This window comes from Lactuca virosa, chromosome 9 (assembly GCF_052849685.1).
Source record: "Lactuca virosa cultivar CGN04683 chromosome 9, Lactuca_virosa_CGN04683_v6, whole genome shotgun sequence".
NCBI lineage: Eukaryota > Viridiplantae > Streptophyta > Magnoliopsida > Asterales > Asteraceae > Lactuca > Lactuca virosa.
In genome coordinates this window covers 97,334,598-97,353,731 of record NC_136434.1, presented here as the reverse complement: position 1 = coordinate 97,353,731, position 19,134 = coordinate 97,334,598, and the positions used below count along the sequence as shown (strand labels likewise).

At 36.5% G+C, this 19,134-nt stretch overlaps 1 protein-coding gene across 4 annotated transcripts; it reads left to right on the top strand.

Moving 5' to 3' along the window:
* Nucleotides 1-12,193: 12,193 nt before the first annotated feature.
* Nucleotides 12,194-17,893, top strand: LOC145138669 (anaphase-promoting complex subunit). Of its 4 annotated transcripts, none has more exons than XM_079072708.1 (21): nt 12,194-12,317; nt 12,450-12,628; nt 13,207-13,366; nt 13,647-13,768; nt 13,854-14,091; nt 14,164-14,341; nt 14,411-14,489; nt 14,588-14,673; nt 14,777-14,906; nt 14,996-15,028; nt 15,131-15,379; nt 15,484-15,561; nt 15,649-15,911; nt 15,994-16,053; nt 16,162-16,238; nt 16,321-16,426; nt 16,523-16,664; nt 16,804-16,902; nt 16,981-17,245; nt 17,335-17,402; nt 17,488-17,893. In XM_079072708.1, the coding sequence occupies exons 2-21, from the start codon at nt 12,458-12,460 to the stop codon at nt 17,647-17,649; spliced, it is 2,766 nt and encodes a 921-aa protein (XP_078928834.1). In that variant the 5' UTR covers nt 12,194-12,317; nt 12,450-12,457; the 3' UTR covers nt 17,650-17,893. The 4 variants fall into 4 exon arrangements, with proteins under 4 accessions (XP_078928834.1, XP_078928833.1, XP_078928835.1 ...); XM_079072707.1 differs by having other exon boundaries at nt 12,440-12,628; XM_079072709.1 differs by having other exon boundaries at nt 12,200-12,628; nt 16,171-16,238.
* Nucleotides 17,894-19,134: the final 1,241 nt, after the last annotated feature.

Sequence of the window (19,134 nt, the reverse complement as noted above, 5' to 3'; positions counted from 1 at the left end):
GGTCAAAACCCCATGCACGGACTCAAAACTACATAAAACTTCTGATTTGGAGCACCTAACCCTCTTGGGACCTCAATGGTCAATAAAGTTGCCAACTTTATTGATCCCAACCATTCAAACCATCTCATACGTGAAGAAATATGCATAAAACCTAGATCTAGAAAGGTAGAGCAGAAGATATGAGCTTGTAGACTTACAAAGGTCGACAAAGAGCTCAAAAAGACCGAAATAAAGTTAGGTTGCTGATATTTTTGCTCCACAACACTTTTTTCTTCCTTCACAAGACCAAGAACGCCACAAAAGAGTCTTAAAAATAGAGGATATAGGATTAGGGTTTAGATCTAAGCACTTGGATGGGATGGAGGCTGAGGTTGAACGAAACCCTCGCCATCACATCCCTTAAATAGGGGCTTAAGGCTAAAAAAATTGGGTTTGAGCCTAGGACGTCCCCACGTCGTGACCAATACATGACAATGTCGTGGCCACTTAAAATGATCACAACCCAAAAGTGGTTGCAACGTCGTGGTGATCCTCCCCACCACATCGTGGCCACCAAAATTCCACAAGATTTAAGCATCAAAATCCATACGTGAAAACTGGGTGTTACATCTATATAAAGAGTTTTAACACATAACGATCTTCATATTAAAGCTTATAAATCTTAATCATAAACTTTTTCTTAATTGCAAAAATCCCTTTCTCAATAAAGATGTAACACCCCGTTTCCACTTTATAGTAGAATTTAATATAAACGTTTGTTTATAAAATCCGAGGTAGAATATATTAAATTTTAGCCAGTGTAATCATCACAAAAGTTGTAATGGTTGTGGTGACGATTTCTCGGATATAGAGAACGCTTCAATCTGACTTCGTATGAGGAAATTATGATTTTTCGAAGTTTCGGTGTTACACAAAAATCGAAATGAAAATCGGTTAATTTTTAGCCAAAACAATCTAAACGAAATTCGGAGTTCTCGTAAATACAAAACCGTCGATATAGAGAACGAAGTTCGTATGAAGAATGTAGCACCCGGTTCCTGGTATGAATTTCGTTCAAGTATTATTCATTTTTTTTGCCTAGAACTCGGCGAGTTGATGGCCAACTCGACGAGTAGGAGCGACCTGGACCCGGGAGTTTAATGACCTACTCGATGAGTCGGCAGCCAGACTTAACGAGTAGGCCCTGACTGGACAAAACCCTAATCTAAGGGATTGCACCCTATTTAAGCATCTCATTCAGCCTCCCTTCGTCCCTATTGCTCTCAGAACTCTCCATATCAAACCCTAATCGTTTGTGTAAAGATCTAAGGCCTTTGTGGTGGTTTTTGGTGATTTTGGAACATAAGAAGGAAGAGAAAGGCTTGAGGAATCAAGAGGAGGCCAGAGGAGTTCGAGTTTGTGCACCCTCTGCAGTTCTTTAGAGGTATAAAGTTGATACCTTGCTCTTTCATGTTTTAGATCCCTTTTTGGGGTGATTTAGGGCTTTTAGGAGCCATTCTTGGTGACCAAACATGAGTGCAAGCATGGTTGGGGGCTAAGACTTCAGATCCAAAGTCTTTGAGGGGTTACAAGGCAGAAAGGGACTGATTTTGGAGCCTTAGAAAGCCCCATGCACCTTAAGAGTCCCATTTAGAGCCATTTGAGCTCATAGTCCCATGCATGCACGTAAAGTTTGTAACTTTACGTGCTATATCGATCCTAGAATCATAGATCTATCTTTTGGTCAAGTGTTGTACGTCAGAAATCGAGAAATAAGACTTGGTCATTCTCGACTCGGCGAGTCGTTCTTGGGACTCGACGAGTCCATGGCTTGACTTCCCTTTTCTGTTATGGTTCGAAGGAGCCCAGTGAGTGTTAGAATGGTCTTAGAGGGGTCTGGGGGAATGACCCAACGCATTGGACTTAGCCACAGACCTGAGAATCATAGGACTCGGCGAGTGTATGAACAGACTCGGCGAGTCCAAGGCAATCTCCCAACGTTCGAAGATGAACTCGACGAGTTGTTCATACAACTCGGCGAGTCGAGGGCAGACTTGTTCATAGGATGGGGATGAACTCGACGATTTGTTCATACAACTCGGCGAGTTGGATGAAGGTTCATTCGAGGATGTCTTAGAAGGAGAACTCGTCGAGTCGTTGCGAAACTCGACGAGTAGGGGCGTGAAGAAGGGCAGATGAAAGGATAGGGACTCGACGAGTTGGCGGCCCAACTCGATGAGTCAGATCAACTGGAAGTTGACTTTGACTTTGATTTGGTCAGGGGTAAAATAGTCATTTTACCCTAAGAGTAGTTATCAGTGTCTGATTAAGTGTTTTATGGATTTATAGCCGAAAGATCACCGGAGCAGCAGTCAGACATCTGCCGATCAGCTTTTCAGCAGTCAGCCTTGCGAGGTGAGTTACCTTCCAGTAGCGGTGGGTCTACGGCCACAATGCCGGCCCACCAGTAGGAGTTGTATGTTAGATGATTGTCTCTGTGATATTCATCTAGGTTGCTACTACCTGATATGTTTATGTGCTAGCATGATATGTTATACGTGATAGAGGTAGCAGGGGGAGAATAGTCCCCAAGTTCGGTCGTTAGGACCGAAGGGTAGGTCGGGCACCCCAGATATGCCTGACAGTATGTTTATGTTATGATATTATGTGGTAGTAGTAGGAGGTGAAATAGTCCTCGTATGTCGGTCGTAAGGACCGACGGGTAAGTCAAGCACCCCAGAATGGCTTGACCTGGGTATTCAGGCACCCCAGAATTGTCTGGCAGTATGTGTGTGTTATATGGTAGTAGTAGGGGGTGAAATAGTCCCCGGTAGTCGGGTGAAATAGACCGACGGGTAAGTCAAGCACCCCAGAATGGCTTGACCAGGGTAAGTCAAGCACCCCATAATGGCTTGACTTGGGTAGTCAGGCACCCTAGAATTGTCTGACAGTATGTTATTGTATGGTGTGTGGTATGATGGGGGAACTCACTAAGCTTCGTGCCTACAGTTTTCAGTTTTGTTTCAGGTACCTCTTCAGTGAAGGGAAAGAGCCGGCGCGGTAGCTGCACATCATACACACACACGTTGGATTTCCGCATTACGAGATTCTTGGGATTCTACTCTGACATTGTGACATCCCCTAATTTCTCGGCCATAAAAGACCGATTTTGTTTATGCTTTTTAAAATAAAATCAGAGTAATCCTTTTTAAAAGGTGTTGCGGAATTTGTTCCCATAAAAACATGATAATTATATTATCAAATCATTTCTGAAGAAATGTATTTTATTCACTTAAACCATTGGGATGTCATCGTCAATACAGAAACATAAGCATAAACAGAACTTACACTCACTTACACTAGTGATCTACATCTCTTTTAATCTCTCAGTGTAAAGTAACTTCGTATCGATACCTGTGATACAAACAAACTGAGTGGGTCAGGCTTGGGAGCCTGGTGAGCATATAGGGTTTTCAACCCACAATAAATAATTTATTATGCTTAAACATCAAACAATCAACCCAATTACCCAATCCCCATTATCTTATTTATTTCTTAAGGATTTACCCTAAGAATCAAATCTCACTCATTCCTAAGGAATAGGCACGAAGTCCATCGCTGCCCAAGGTTTATACTACAAGCACTAACAAACGTCGATCAAGAATCGACCATCCTTCATCCAATCATTCCTCAGGATTGACCTAAGGAATTTATCCAAAGTCCATTGCTACCAAGGTTCATACAACAGGCACTACGTCACATAGTCGCCAGGGTTTATACAATAGGCACTACGTCTCATAGTCGCCAAGGTTATACAACAGGCACTACGTCTCATAGTCGCCAGGGTTTATACAATAGACACTACGTCTCATAGTTGCCAGGGTTTATACAATAGACACTACGTCTCATAGTCGCGCAGGGTTTATCTAATAGGCACTACGTCTCATAGTCGTCAGGGTTTATACAATAGGCACTACGTCTCATAGTCGCCAGGGTTTATACAATAGGCACTACGTCTCATAGTCGCCAAGGCTTATCTAATAGGCACGAAGTCACATCGTCGCCAGGGTTTATATTATTATTTTTAACGGACCGGGACAGAAAATCTGTTAAAAATTCATAACTTCTTCATCCGACGTCCGTTTTCGTCTGTCTTTTTACCGTTGTGCTACAAATGACGAGACCTTCGATTCTCGTTTAGGTCGTGTCGGCTAAAAATCACTCGATCTAAAATTCAAGTTTTTAGCTGTCTACTGCTAAGCTGAAACTTCGAAAAATCATAACTTCCTCATACGAAGTCAGATTTGGGCGTTCTTTTTATACCTACTCTCGGTTTAACGAACACTACGACTTTCGTTTAGATCACTAAGGCCAAAAAGTAGTTTATCAAAAACTCACTTTTTTACGACATTCGGCACCGTGCCCGTTTTGTCGCGAAACTTCGACAGGTCATAACTTCTTCGTTATAACTCGGATTTCGACGTTCTTTATATGTACGGAATCCTTGTAGCATATACTAAAACTTAGTTAAGATTAATCTTTTTAAATAATCTTCCATCAAAAAGTCATTTTTGATGCTTATCGTCTCTTAATTGACTAGCCCTGATCTACGGGCATTACATACATTGTTATATTTATGGTTTGATTTTCAGACATGGGATATTAGTCTTATGAAATGATATGTATTTACTATGTTTTCTTATGGAAGTTTTATAAATCAATTACTTAAAAATGAAATTTTTGGACTTGAAATTTGGGATGTTTCAAAGAAGTTATAAATTTTGCACGGTCTTTTACAATGTAATATTCATAGACTGTAAATTAAAAATAGAATGAGCATTAGCTGACGAAGTCTATAGGAAAGTTATAGTACTCGGAAAGACGAACATGTGGATATAAAGAATGTCAAAAATGGAGCTGCGCGTGTGAGGGGCTCGGTGTCGGCCTCTGATTGGACCGCGGTCTAGTCCGAGGCTTCGGACGTGGCTCCTCCTGCGAGACTCAGACACGAGGAATGGGACACGCGTCGGACTCCTAGTGGACCACTTCGGATGACTGAGCAGCTCGGATGACTCAGCCATATTTCGGACACGTGGCATGTTCTAAGCGAAGGTGACGTGGCCGAAGCCACCTATGCGAAATTTCTCGGTTTTTGCGCCAAAACTTCTAAAATCCATAACTTTTGCATACGAGCTCCGTTTTTGACGTTCTTTCTATGCACGCGTAGATAAAATTACGCTCTACAACTTTTGTTTACACTTCGTCGGCTAATTTTGAATTTAGTTTTTATATTATTATTTTTAACGGACCGGGACAGGAAATCCGTTAAAAATTCATAGCTTCTTCATCCGACGTCCGTTTTCGTCTGTCTTTTTACCGTTGTGCTACAAATGACGAGACCTTCGATTCTCGTTTAGGTCGTGTCGGCTAAAAATCACTCGATCTAAAATTCAAGTTTTTAGCTGTCTACTGCTAAGCTGAAACTTCGAAAAATCATAACTTCCTCATACGAAGTCAGATTTGAGCGTTCTTTTTATACCTACTCTCGGTTTAACGAACACTACGACTTTCGTTTAGATCACTAAGGCCAAAAAGTAGTTTATCAAAAACTCACTTTTTTACGACATTCGGCACCGTGCCGGTTTTGTCGCGAAACTTCGACAGGTCATAACTTCTTCGCTATAACTCGGATTTCAACGTTCTTTATATGTACGGAATCCTTGTAACATATGCTATAACTTAGTTAAGATTAATCCTTTTAAATAATATTCCATCAAAAAGTCATTTTTGATGCTTATCGTCTCTTAATTGACTAGCCCTGATCTACGGGCGTTACAACTATCTTCCCCTTAGGATGATTACGTCCCGGAATCATCAACGAAAATAGGGCTTGTATAATGATTCCATACGTTATCTTTCCATCCTAAGTAATAATCGTGATGCTAAATCTTGCACCTGTTCTTCATACCATGTTGGACTTTCATTTGTATCCTTCAAGTTACAAAATAAATCCTTATTGAGGACTCCTTCTTCTTCTTAGGATAAGTACTTTCCTTTATCTATTGTAACAGATCGATGGGTCATGTTCTAATGACCTCTCATCGTATGATGCAACGTTTAGACTCAGGTCTCTTAGAGTCAAATTCCAGAATGGAATGTACCTTCCTTCATATTCTAATGTGTTATAATCACATTTTAGCATGTAGCATTTCTAGCTACTAACTTCTTTAACAACGAGCGTGTTACCAATGACCGCATTGATTTCAATCTTCTGACTTTAGTCAAATGCTACATCAAACTTGGTCCTCTGAACCATGTAACAAACTCATCGTAGTCGGACTTAATTTGATATTACCACTAGGGTCAGAATATCAATTACCTCATTAGTCATTACCGAAACAATGGTAACAACATACTTGAATACAAACGGAATCAATCACTAGCTTCTTGGTAACCTTGTGACTTTCCCTGATCCAAGCGTGAGTCCTGTGCTTCCAGTAGTATAGATCTCTACTACTATTCACACCTACTCATACTCGTCCCAAGTACTGTCTCGCAGTCCCCAAGTCCTAAAATCACAAAACAATTTAACACATATGAATGTGTCCAATTAATCATAAACTTTTCCTAGACTCTACTAGGACTTCTTCCATGCGTATCTTCAATCATCAATTCTACTTCAACTTGGTTGGTGATGGAAATTCCAGACGATGGGACAACTTCAAGAATTATACCAATCATTCCATCATCCTGCCAATCGAAGGTGTACTTCAGACGTACCGTACCCCTCCAAACGTTCTGTTATTTTATTAGACATATTCTAAAGGCAAGATACCACTCTTACGATATCTTCTGATAGGTATCATTCACTATCATAAGCTTTTCATTTCCTCCATGTACTCAATTCTCTACGAGTCTTCACCATAACGTTTTGTACACCCAAGCAGACGTTCGGTGTACTGGGCGAGAATTTAAGATAGGAAAGCTTTATTTACGATCGACGTATAAATCTCCTTATCACTTCGAAATGTTTACATGCTAGTTCTAATATCGTAGTCATACGCTTAGAATCCTAAACACATAAAGTTTCCAGATCCGGTCAGCAACAGACCATAGATCCGAACAAATAATAGCATATAAGGCATCCTTATAGCTATAACATAAAATATTTAACACAGAAAACATTTTAGGCATCTTTCCTAAAATAAACTTGTGCTCGTGTCTAAAATATAGCAGACACTCATCTCACAATCACCACTTAGCATTCTAAGTTTAAGTCTAGAAATCCTACAATTTCTTAGTTCGCTTAAACTAATGCTCTGATACCAACTGTGACATCCCCTAATTTCTCGGCCAGAAAAGACCGATTTCGTTTATGCTCTTTAAAATAAAATCAGAGTAATCCTTTTTAAAAGGTGTTGCGGAATTTGTTCCCATAAAAACATGATAATTATATTATCAAATCATTTCTGAAGAAATGTATTTTATTCACTTAAACCATTGGGATGTCATCGTCAATACAGAAACATAAGCATAAACAGAACTTACACTCACTTACACTAGTGATCTACATCTCTTTTAATCTCTCAGTGTAAAGTAACTTCGTATCGATACCTGTGATACAAACAAACTGAGTGGGTCAGGCTTGGGAGCCTGGTGAGCATATAGGGTTTTCAACCCACAATAAATAATTTATTATGCTTAAACATCAAACAATCAACCCAATTACCCAATCCCCATTATCTTATTTATTTCTTAAGGATTTACCCTAAGAATCAAATCTCACTCATTCCTAAGGATTCATCCTAAGGAATAGGCACGAAGTCCATCGTTGCCCAAGGTTTATACTACAAACACTAACAAACGTCGATCAAGAATCGACCATCCTTCATCCAATCATTCCTTAGGATTGACCTAAGGAATTTATCCAAAGTCCATTGCTACCAAGGTTCATACAACAGGCACTACGTCACATAGTCGCCAGGGTTTATACAATAGGCACTACGTCTCATAGTCGCCAAGGTTATACAACAGGCACTACGTCTCATAGTCGCCAGGGTTTATACAATAGACACTACGTCTCATAGTTGCCAGGGTTTATACAATAGACACTACGTCTCATAGTCGCGCAGGGTTTATCTAATAGGCACTACGTCTCATAGTCGTCAGGGTTTATACAATAGGCACTACGTCTCATAGTCGCCAGGGTTTATACAATAGGCACTACGTCTCATAGTCGCCAAGGTTTATCTAATAGGCACGAAGTCACATCGTCGCCAGGGTTTATATTATTATTTTTAACGGACCGGGACAGAAAATCTGTTAAAAATTCATAACTTCTTCATCCGACGTCCGTTTTCGTCTGTCTTTTTACCGTTGTGCTACAAATGACGAGACCTTCGATTCTCGTTTAGGTCGTGTCGGCTAAAAATCACTCGATCTAAAATTCAAGTTTTTAGCTGTCTACTGCTAAGCTGAAACTTCGAAAAATCATAACTTCCTCATACGAAGTCAGATTTGGGCGTTCTTTTTATACCTACTCTCGGTTTAACGAACACTACGACTTTCGTTTAGATCACTAAGGCCAAAAAGTAGTTTATCAAAAACTCACTTTTTTACGACATTCGGCACCGTGCCCGTTTTGTCGCGAAACTTCGACAGGTCATAACTTCTTCGTTATAACTCGGATTTCGACGTTCTTTATATGTACGGAATCCTTGTAGCATATACTACAACTTAGTTAAGATTAATCCTTTTAAATAACCTTCCATCAAAAAGTCATTTTTGATGCTTATCGTCTCTTAATTGACTAGCCCTGATCTACGGGCATTACAGACATTGTTATATTTATGGTTTGATTTTCAGACATGGGATATTAGTCTTATGAAATGATATGTATTTACTATGTTTTCTTATGGAAGTTTTATAAATCAATTACTTAAAAATGAAATTTTTGGACTTGAAATTTGGGATGTTTCAAAGAAGTTATAAATTTTGCACGGTCTTTTACAATGTAATATTCATAGACTGTAAATTAAAAATAGAATGAGCATTAGCTGACGAAGTCTATAGGAAAGTTATAGTACTCGGAAAGACGAACATGTGGATATAAAGAATGTCAAAAATGGAGCTCGTATGCGAAAGATATTATATGTCGAAGATTGCAAAAAAATACTTGCGTATGGTGACATGGCCCAACAAGGGAGCACCAGGTGGAAAAGGCAGCAACCTCTCCTTCCACTGACTAAGCGACGTGACACCACATTATCGTGACACGTGGCACCATCTGGAATCTGGCACATCGCTTGTTCGCGGCGCACCCATGTCAGAAGTGTGGCACACTTTCACTCATGGCAGCCTGTAAATAGAACTTCAATCTTCATGTTTTCAGACCGACATAGTGAATTGGTTGTTGTAATGTTATTTCATATATCCATCCGTCCCAAATTAATTGTCCACTTTTGACTTTTGAAGTTTTTTTTCTCTAACTTTGACCTTAAATATTTTATTTGTGTTATATATTACTTGATGAAACTTATAACAATGAAAAGAATTTTAAAATACAATTCATTCATATATTTTGCATCAAGTATTATCTATCAAAAAGAAAAATATTTAAGGTCAAAGTTGAAGAATAAAGACTTAAAAAGTCAAATGTGGACAATTAATTTGGGACGAAGGTAGTATCATATACAAACAAGGACGGAGCCACCTTATTAGAGGTAGGGTCCAAGCACCCCACTTGGAAGAGGATTACAACCATAATATTACCATATATACCCTTAAATAATTTTTCTTTTACTAAGAAACCCCCTCCATGGCACCCACTCTTACAAGAAAAATCCCTCATTTATTTTTTTTTGGTTGAAAAAAACTAAAAATATCCTAAAATTTCAATGTATTGTATTTTTATTTGTTATATATATATATATATATATATATATATATATATATATATATATATATATATATATGATGGACCCCTGTTAACTTTTGTCCTGGATTCGCTACTGTATACAAGAACACTTGGAGAGATAAAAACACCTTCTTGATTGTTGCTTTCTTTTCTGTTAGATCGGTAAGAACCGAAGCCTTTTCTGCTATATAGGTTTTCAACAATTGATCAATTGATAATATTGTAGAGCCTTTTCTATTTACTATCTGCCACGAGCCCATGGCCCACCGATACAAACAACAATGAATTACTTAGGGGTTGTTTGGCAGGATCTGAATTTTTAAGATCCAAATTTTTAAGAGATTTGAATTTCTAAGAGGGTCTGAAATTTTAAGAGCTGAATGTTTAACATGCTGTTTGGTTGAGACATCTGAATTGCTGTGCTGAATTATTAAAATGACCATTTTACCCTTCTGTTTTATTTTTTATTGAATTCAACAGTTTGTTTAGAAAATAACCTAATAAATTTCTTAAATACGTATTAAAAAAATATAAACACCATATAAAATCCAAATTTAGCATAAATCAAAATTAAACACAAATCCAAATCAAACATAAATTTTTTAAATCCACACAATCATACTAATATCCAAATAAAATCCTACAAATTTAATTTGGCCCCAATTGATTCGCAATCTGGTCACGCAAATTATCCATATCGTGTACGTTTTGGCCATGAATGAAGGAAGTATTATATATAGAAATTTAAAATCGTATTTTAGAATAAATTTAAAAAGAGTTACAAACCTGGAGGAGGGAACGGAAAGCATGAAGTCGGGTTACATGCAACTTCTTTCAAAACTCGCGAATCATATGTTATACCCTCCCAACCGGCCCATACGAATGTGAATATCATATCAAAATCACAAATTCCTAAAACATTTTGAAAGCATTCACCTTTTCCTATTCCCCTGTAGCGAATTTGTTGATCAGCAGACACGACTGCATGTACAAGAGTTCCATCTAACACACCTATTGCTCCAGGAAAGATTTCTTTTAGCCTACGATGTCTCTCTGAGGAATTCACGGTTGCATTAGAATTCGTTGGCACTATAACTTCTTTTGCAAAAATCATCATTGTATTTAGCACCTCATGAAAGCATCTATGAACTGTTTATGTGGAGTGTTGAAACCTTCGTTTGATAATCCTGAACCGTTTATTATGTGCTATAGTTGTCAAGAACATAGCCACCTTTTCTTCAACGCTTATATGCCTACTACTTTTGCAACCAATTGTTTCGCCTAAAATGATTGCATAAAAGTATATACGCTTCATGTGAAAGACGCATCAGCTCATGACATTGTGTAGAAGTTCCATATAACAATTCTTGTGTATGTTGATGACCGCTCATTTCCGAATCATTATCAATTGCCCTTCCAATTCTATTGGATGCTAGATTCAACCAATAACAACATAGTAAAATGAACACATTCAGATTCGTTCATATAACATCAAAATCGAGCATATAACATCAAAATTGAGCATATAACATCAACATTGAACAAATAACATCAACATTGAACAAATCAGGAACTCATAGCAGGAAAATCGATTTTTGATTTTGTTTTTTGAAGAAATCAGGAACAAATAACATAAAATGATTTCGATTTTTTGATTTTCAGGTTTGGGAGCAGCAAGGAAATCGATTTTCAGAAGAAGGAAGAAAGAAAAATAGCACATAAATCGATTTTAAGAAGAAGAAAAACATACCTGATTGGCTGATTCCGAAAACGCGTTGGAGCCGGGAGGACGTGCGGCGGCGGCGTTGCAGGGAGAAGCGTCGTCGACGGGGAAGGGTGGAGGCCTCGTCGGATCCTTGCTGGTGAAGAGAACCAGAGCGATTGGGAGCAGATGCGAAGGGAAGGAAAGACGGAAGAAAACTAGTCGATCGTTATTAGGGCAAAATAGGTACGCGTCTTGTTTTTTTATTTTTCAGACCTTGTTCAATATCTGAAAAAAATAAGAGGCAATTATAATTTTAAGAGGTAAAAAATAAGATGCAAACAAACGATCTGAATCTTAATTTTTAAGACATTGCCTTTTAATTTTGCAATTAAGAGGTAAACAAACGAACCCTTAATCGAATATCAACTCACGATTTTTCTTTGGAGAAATATCAGGAATGTTTTATTATTATTATTATTATTATTATTATTATTTATTTATTTATTTTTTGCTAATAAAGCACTTCGATAGTTCGATTTACCCTTTAAAATATTGAAAAATTGAAATGTAAAATTTGTATACATTCCTGCAACCATTAACAAAACTGAAACGACGGCGTTCCTTTTCCAAACACAGGTTTCCCTCGCACATTGTTGTTGTTCCTCACTCCTAGTGACCTGAACGCCGACGAACAGCAGCAGCACCCAGTAACCATTCGTATGCATTTTCTCTTTCCGGGTTCCGTGCACTTGTTCTGTTTTCTTGCTTATCGACGCCTGAATTCGTAAATCCTTTGACTTGGTACTTCTTTTTTAATTACATTTTCTCTTTGCGAAAAGGGTTTTGTAGTTGCAGAAATGGCAGGGAATGTGAAGCCACAAAGTGGGTTTGTAATCACACCCCACAAAGTATCGATCTGTATACTTCTTCAGGTTTATGCTCCTTCTGGTCAATTTTCAGTACCATTCCCTTTTGCCTCGATTTCCCAGCATAATCGTCTTGGATCGTTCTTAATTGCACTTACAAAGGTATAATCTTCCTTCAATTTTCTTCAGTTTTGTACATAGAAATCAAGGAAATTTTTATCCTTTTGATACGTAGATCACCACAAGTTACCCCTAAAATCATTCTGTCACCGAATACTGATAAGATTTTATGGAAAAATTGAGCTAAAAAACGCAGTATCGGTAGTTGATCTTCTATAAAAAGTTAGAACAAATTAACCACAGTAAAGGATGTAGTGTAACCAGAATGACTTATTTAATATCGGACAAAACTGAAAACCAAAAGGCTCATATAAATTAGGGCTTTTGAGGGTGCTTAGATGTGCTTTGTCAAAGTGATTATTGTGACTGAGTGAAAATTAGATTATCTGCCCCTTAAAACCAACGATAATTAGGTAATCTTACATAACTCCTTACCTGATCAACCAAAATGTTACTAACTTACTATTTTAACAGTAAACAAATAGAAAATCAAAATCAAAATTCGTTTACTTAGACACTCAAAAAATGATAATTATGATTTCAAATCACATTAATAAGATTAACATCTTCTGTTAAAGTTGTGTTTCTCAATATGTTTACTTTCCCTATCTGCTTTGAAGTCATGTGATGATATCTTGGAGCCAACATTGGATGAATTCTTGAAGCTACTCAAGGAATTTGGTGGATTATTAGATAATTGGCTAAGTGATCATGTAACCAGTAGGCTGTCTTCATTATCATCACCTGATGACCTCTTTACCTTTTTCAATGAGTTACGAGGTGAGCAACTTTTTTCTCTATAACTTGACTTGACATGACATGACATGACACGACATAATGTATAGTGTTTTGCATTCATTGGACTGGGACTGGGACTGGGACGGGGACGGAGACTGAGACTGAGACTGAGACTGATGTCAACTAGACAAAAAGTACAATTGTTTGTCTCACACAACTAGACTCGCTTTGATCTCTTTTATGTGCAAAAGACGTAAATGCCCTCCCCATCCTCATCATCACATATATTATGGTCTAAGAGATTTTGATGTAATGGTTATAGGCATCCTTGCGGGTCCCGAAACAAGCATTGTTGATGATGACCAAATAAATTTGGATCCAAATAGCAACCTTGGAATGTATCTTCGTCGTTGCTTGCTTGCCTTTAATATTTTGTCATTTGAGGTATGCTTTTTCTTTTCCCCCTAATTTTATAAAAAAATTAAATCTAGTTAATAAACGTTTCTGTTTTTCTCATTCTTTACATCAGGGAATGTGCCATCTTTTAACAAATATAAAGACATATTACAAAGAAGCATTCTCAAACTGTCCTCCATATGAAATGACTCATTTGGATGATCCTAGTAATGATCCAGAGGCACCATTAGAATATGAAAACATGGATTTGGAAAACTTTGTACTCCAAAACTTTACAGAAGAACTTGAATCAAGAAAAAGGGTTCCTTTTCATAATCATTCATCAAAAGCACTCTTTAGTCTAATCGAAGGTAAACTTTTTTTTTTTTTTATATATCATATAATAGTACCAAATGGACTAAAGAAACATTTTGTAAATGCAGATATTACGGTTTCCCGTGGTCAAAAAGTCAAACATAATCACAGAAGTCCAGAAGGTAGCCCATATATGAGCTCCCCAACCTCTGCACTACCAAATATTGAATCCTCTGATGTAATCCTACAACGTACAAACTGGCAGATACAAGGATACTTATCAGAGCAAGCAGACATGATTGAAAAGTAAGCTATTTTATAGATTTTATTTTATTTATTAAGAGTATCTTGATGTATAAATTTGTGTTTTAATAGGCTTGGAAGCTCTTTTCCTATGAGTGCCTTTGAATCTGTTTTAAAGCTTCTCCAAAAAGTAGCCCCGGAGTTGCATCGTGTATGTTACTTTGTAATTTGTAATCTAGATATCCATTTGATCTAAGTCAAATCTGTAAGTCAACAGTCAATCCATTAATTTATGTTAAATTTTTACAGGTCCACTTTTTGCGATATCTGAATTGCCTTTATCATGATGATTATCCAGCTGCATTAGAGAATCTTCATCGTTATTTTGATTATAGGTATCTGTAACACCTAAAACTCAAAATTACAAACCAACCCAATGAGCTGTAGATTATTATTTATTTATTTGAAGTAATTAATACTTGATTATTGACACTGTAGTGCAGGAATGGAGGGATCTGATTTTGTTCCCACATCATTTGGTTGCACCAGTAATGGAAGATATGAAATTGCTTTATTATCTTTAGGAATGGCACATTTTCATTTAGGTCACCCTAAGCTAGCTCTTGAGGTATATATATATTTTTTTATATAGGTGTTGACTTTTTGACTAAATACAGAAAGAAACATAATTTGGTGAATCTTTTTCTTGCTATTCAGGTTTTGACTGAAGCAGTGCGTGTGTGTCAGCAGGTATACTTTTTATGTTTGTTCTATATCATTTGGTAACTAAATGATTTTTTTTTTATATATTTGTTCCATGTATATTTATTTATTGTTGCATACATTTTGCAGCATAGTGATGACACATGTCTTGCCTACACATTAACAGCCATTTGCAGCCTGTTATCTGAAGTTGGTATATCAAATATGGCTGGAATTATGGGAGCATCAGATTCACATGTGACAAATATAGGCACATCATTGTCTGTTCAACAACAGTTATTTGTGCTTCTTAGAAGATCTTTAAAAAGAGCAGATTCCTTAAAACTAAAGCGCCTCGTGGCTTCCAATCATTTGGCAATGGCTAAATTTGATTTAACGGTAGTTAACAGATAGAATCAGGGAAGGAATGGAATGGTTGATTCCATTCCATTCCTTTGTCATTCTATTCCATCCAACCTAACAAACCCTAACTCTGATTGCAGCATGTTCAAAGACCTCTGCTTTCTTTCGGTCCAAAAGCTTCTATTCAGCTCAGAACTAGTCCAACTAATGTTTGCAAGGTAAGTTATATCTTAAATTGTTAAATTAAACTTCCCAAAATTCTATTTTAAACTTTTATTGATAGTTTCTTTTTCTTACTACTTTAGAAACTTAGATCAAGTGCTCAATTGATCCACCATTTTGAGAATGAAAACTCGGTAATGACAATTGATGGTGCTTTAAGTACTTCATGGCTTAAGAATCAAAGAAAGCCAACAACTTTGTTGGTGTTTCCTCAAGAAAATGGATCCGAGGACAATTTTGACACATTTTATCCATGGTTACAATCAAGTTCTGTTCCTGGATCTGTACTACAGCTTGTAGGTTCTTCCTATTTAATTCGTATAACATCTTGGGAGCTATATGGAAGGTACTTCTATTGATTTTCAAAACTACAATTTGTGTAAAATAAATTTCTATTAATGTTTTATGACCAAATTTGTGTTCCTCAGTGCTTCACTTGCAAGATCAAATGCTCTGCTATTCGCCACCTGCTTTGCTGACTCATCAAGGTAATGATTATTGAAGAAAGTTTCATTATTATTATTATTATTATTATTATTATTATTATGATGTCCTTTTATGTAACTTTGTCAATAGATGAATTATATCCTTTACAGTTGGTACAGTTCAGCTGATCTTGCTTTGGCATACGGGAAACTCATCCAACATTTAGCTGTCTACAAAGGGTACAAAGGTAATTCCAATTTCCACCACACTTGAAATTTTTATCAGTTTTAGATTTCTAATATACAAACACAATTACATTCTATCTACAGAAGCCTTTGTAGCACTTAAAATAGCAGAGGCAAAGTTTTTGTCGGTTTCAAAGTCTGGAATCTTGCCAGTTAAGCTGCAGCTGCTCCATGAACGAGCTTTACACCGGTATGAATATGATGATCTCTTTTTATACATCTTTTTTGTCAATCAAAATTTGTTTTTTTTAATTATATATAATATTATGTGGGAATCATCTTGTAGGGGGCATCTGAAATTAGCTCAACAAATATGTGATGAACTTGGAGTATTGGCTTCTTGTGTAGCTGGAGTAGACATGGATCTCAAGACTGAAGCAAGCCTTCGTTGTGCTCGGACATTGCTTGCTGCTAACCAATTTAGTCAGGTATTTTTTTTTTACCAATAATAAGCAATGTACTTTATTTCTTACCCATAATAGCAACCTACTTATAATAGCAATATTTAACATATTGGTAAAGAAATAAAAGTATGTTGCTATATTAATTATGCAACTTGTGTTGCAGGCAGCTTCCATAGCACATTCTCTCTTCTGCACGTGTTACAAGTTCAATATGCATGTAGAGAATGCAACTGTTCTCCTCTTGCTTGCTGAAATCCACAAGGTAAGAATATGATGTATGAAATCTCAATTCATGAATGATGATTTTTGTTGTAATTTTTTCCTTGTTATGATTTGGCAGAGATCTGGAAATGCTGTTTTGGGAATTCAATATGCTTTGGCAAGCTTATCATTTTGTGAATCGTTTAATTTGGATCTTTTGAGAGGCTCAGCCACTTTAACACTAGCAGAATTATGGCTTTTACTTGGATCAAGGCATGCAAAAAGGGCTTTAAATCTTATCCATGGTGCTTTTCCAATCATACTTGGTCAAGGTGGTTTGGAGCTTCGATCTCAGGCCTACATCTTAGAGGCAAAATGTTACTTGTCAGACTCCAGCATTTCAGGTTTTTTTTTTATAATGTTTTTCTGTTTATCTTTATTTTCATGTAATAATTTATATATGTATGATGTCTTTATGTTTTTCTTTTTTCAGTTTCTGAAGATCCTGATATTGTTCTTGATTCTTTAAGACAAGCTTGTGAAGGACTTGAAGCTTTGGAGGTTAGTTAATTCATTTATGTTGTACCAAATATTGAATGTTTTGAAGTTGTGCTGATTTTTTATTTTTATATATATATTTTTTCAGTATCATGAGCTGGCAGCAGAAGCATATTACTTGATGGCAGTTGTGCTGGACAAGTGTGGGGAGATAGAAGAGAGAGAAGAAGCTGCAACTCGTTTTAAGGAACACATTATGGCTTTTGAAAATCCTGTAAAACCAGAAGACCCTCTTCATAATTTGCTGTAATGAAAACTGTTTGCTGGAATGCTTGTGTTGTGCAGTAGTAGTAGTGTGTAAATTTTGCTATAATCAAACTCTTTAGATGGAAATTGAAGGATGTTAGTCTTTATCTTTTCCATGAAACCTTAGAAAGCGTAACTAGTGAACTTTACATTAAAACAACTAGCTAGAGTGTAATAGAAACGGGAGACTTTAACTTTTATACATGTCATTGAAACTGTTGGTGATTTTACTACTGTTACTTTGACCATTTTGATTTAATTTGAATTTATAAGAGTGTTAAATGGAGTCAAGTTTTAACTGTTTCTATTTCTGAAAACCGTTATTTTTCTAAGGGAAAATGACTTAAAAAGGTAACGAAGTTTCAAAAATGTACAAAAAAGACCATTGTTTTTTTTTAGTACACAAAATACCATTTTACCGGCTATTGTAGGTTACCCGGTTTCCAAGTGTTCAAAAAATACCATTGTTGTTTTTTTAGTACAAAAAATACCATTAATGTTACTATTTGTACACAGAATACCAACGAAGTACACATATGTTCAACTAAAACATTGTGGTAACCAGGTACTTCAGGTAAATGAGAAAATGACTTAAAAGTGTAACGAAGTTGCAAAATGTTTAAAAAATATCACACTTTTTGTTAACTGTGTTATTGCCGGATTATATAGAACACAATTACCGGGGATTATGAACCGTCATATCAGTTCACAACAATTGTGCAAATCTCTTTCATTCCTTCACTCGATCGTTATTGTGGTAACAAGAGAAGTAAGTGGGTAATAACATTAGTTAAACATTCTTGCTTCCTGATCACATTATATGACTCAAACCTAAAACATATATACGTTATATAGATGCACATATTATACATCAAGGTAGCCGTTCATTAGTGTTGCGGCACAAGAGAGACACAAAGGAGAAACGAGTGTGACGTTATGTCATGAGAATTCCTAAATATGGATTTAGATACAAACTGATTGAGTGATAGGATGAAAGATAGTACACAACTGGTGTGAACTGGTACGCCGGTGACTAATATCCGATGACTATGTTCTATATAATCTGGAAACAACGAAGTTAACAAAAGGTGCTCTGAAAAAACAACAATGGTTTTTTTTTAAACATTTTGGAAATTTCAATGGTATTTTTTATACTAAAAAAATAATGGTATTTTTTGAACAAATTTGAAACTTTGTTACCTTTTTAAGACATTTTTCTGTTACCTGCAGTAACAGGTTACCCACAAGACTTTATTTGAGCACATGTATACTTCATTGGTATTTTGTGTATAAAAAATATACTATAATGGTATTTTGTGTACTAAAAAAAAACAATGGTCTCTTTTGTACATTTTTGAAACTTCATTACCTTTTTAAGTCATTTTCCCTTTTTCTAAAAATAAATACTTTGCAAGTACGGCACCTTTTGGAAAGATCTAAAACAATTATTATACGAACCTCCTCCTTTGTTTATTGTTTTTGTGAGAAG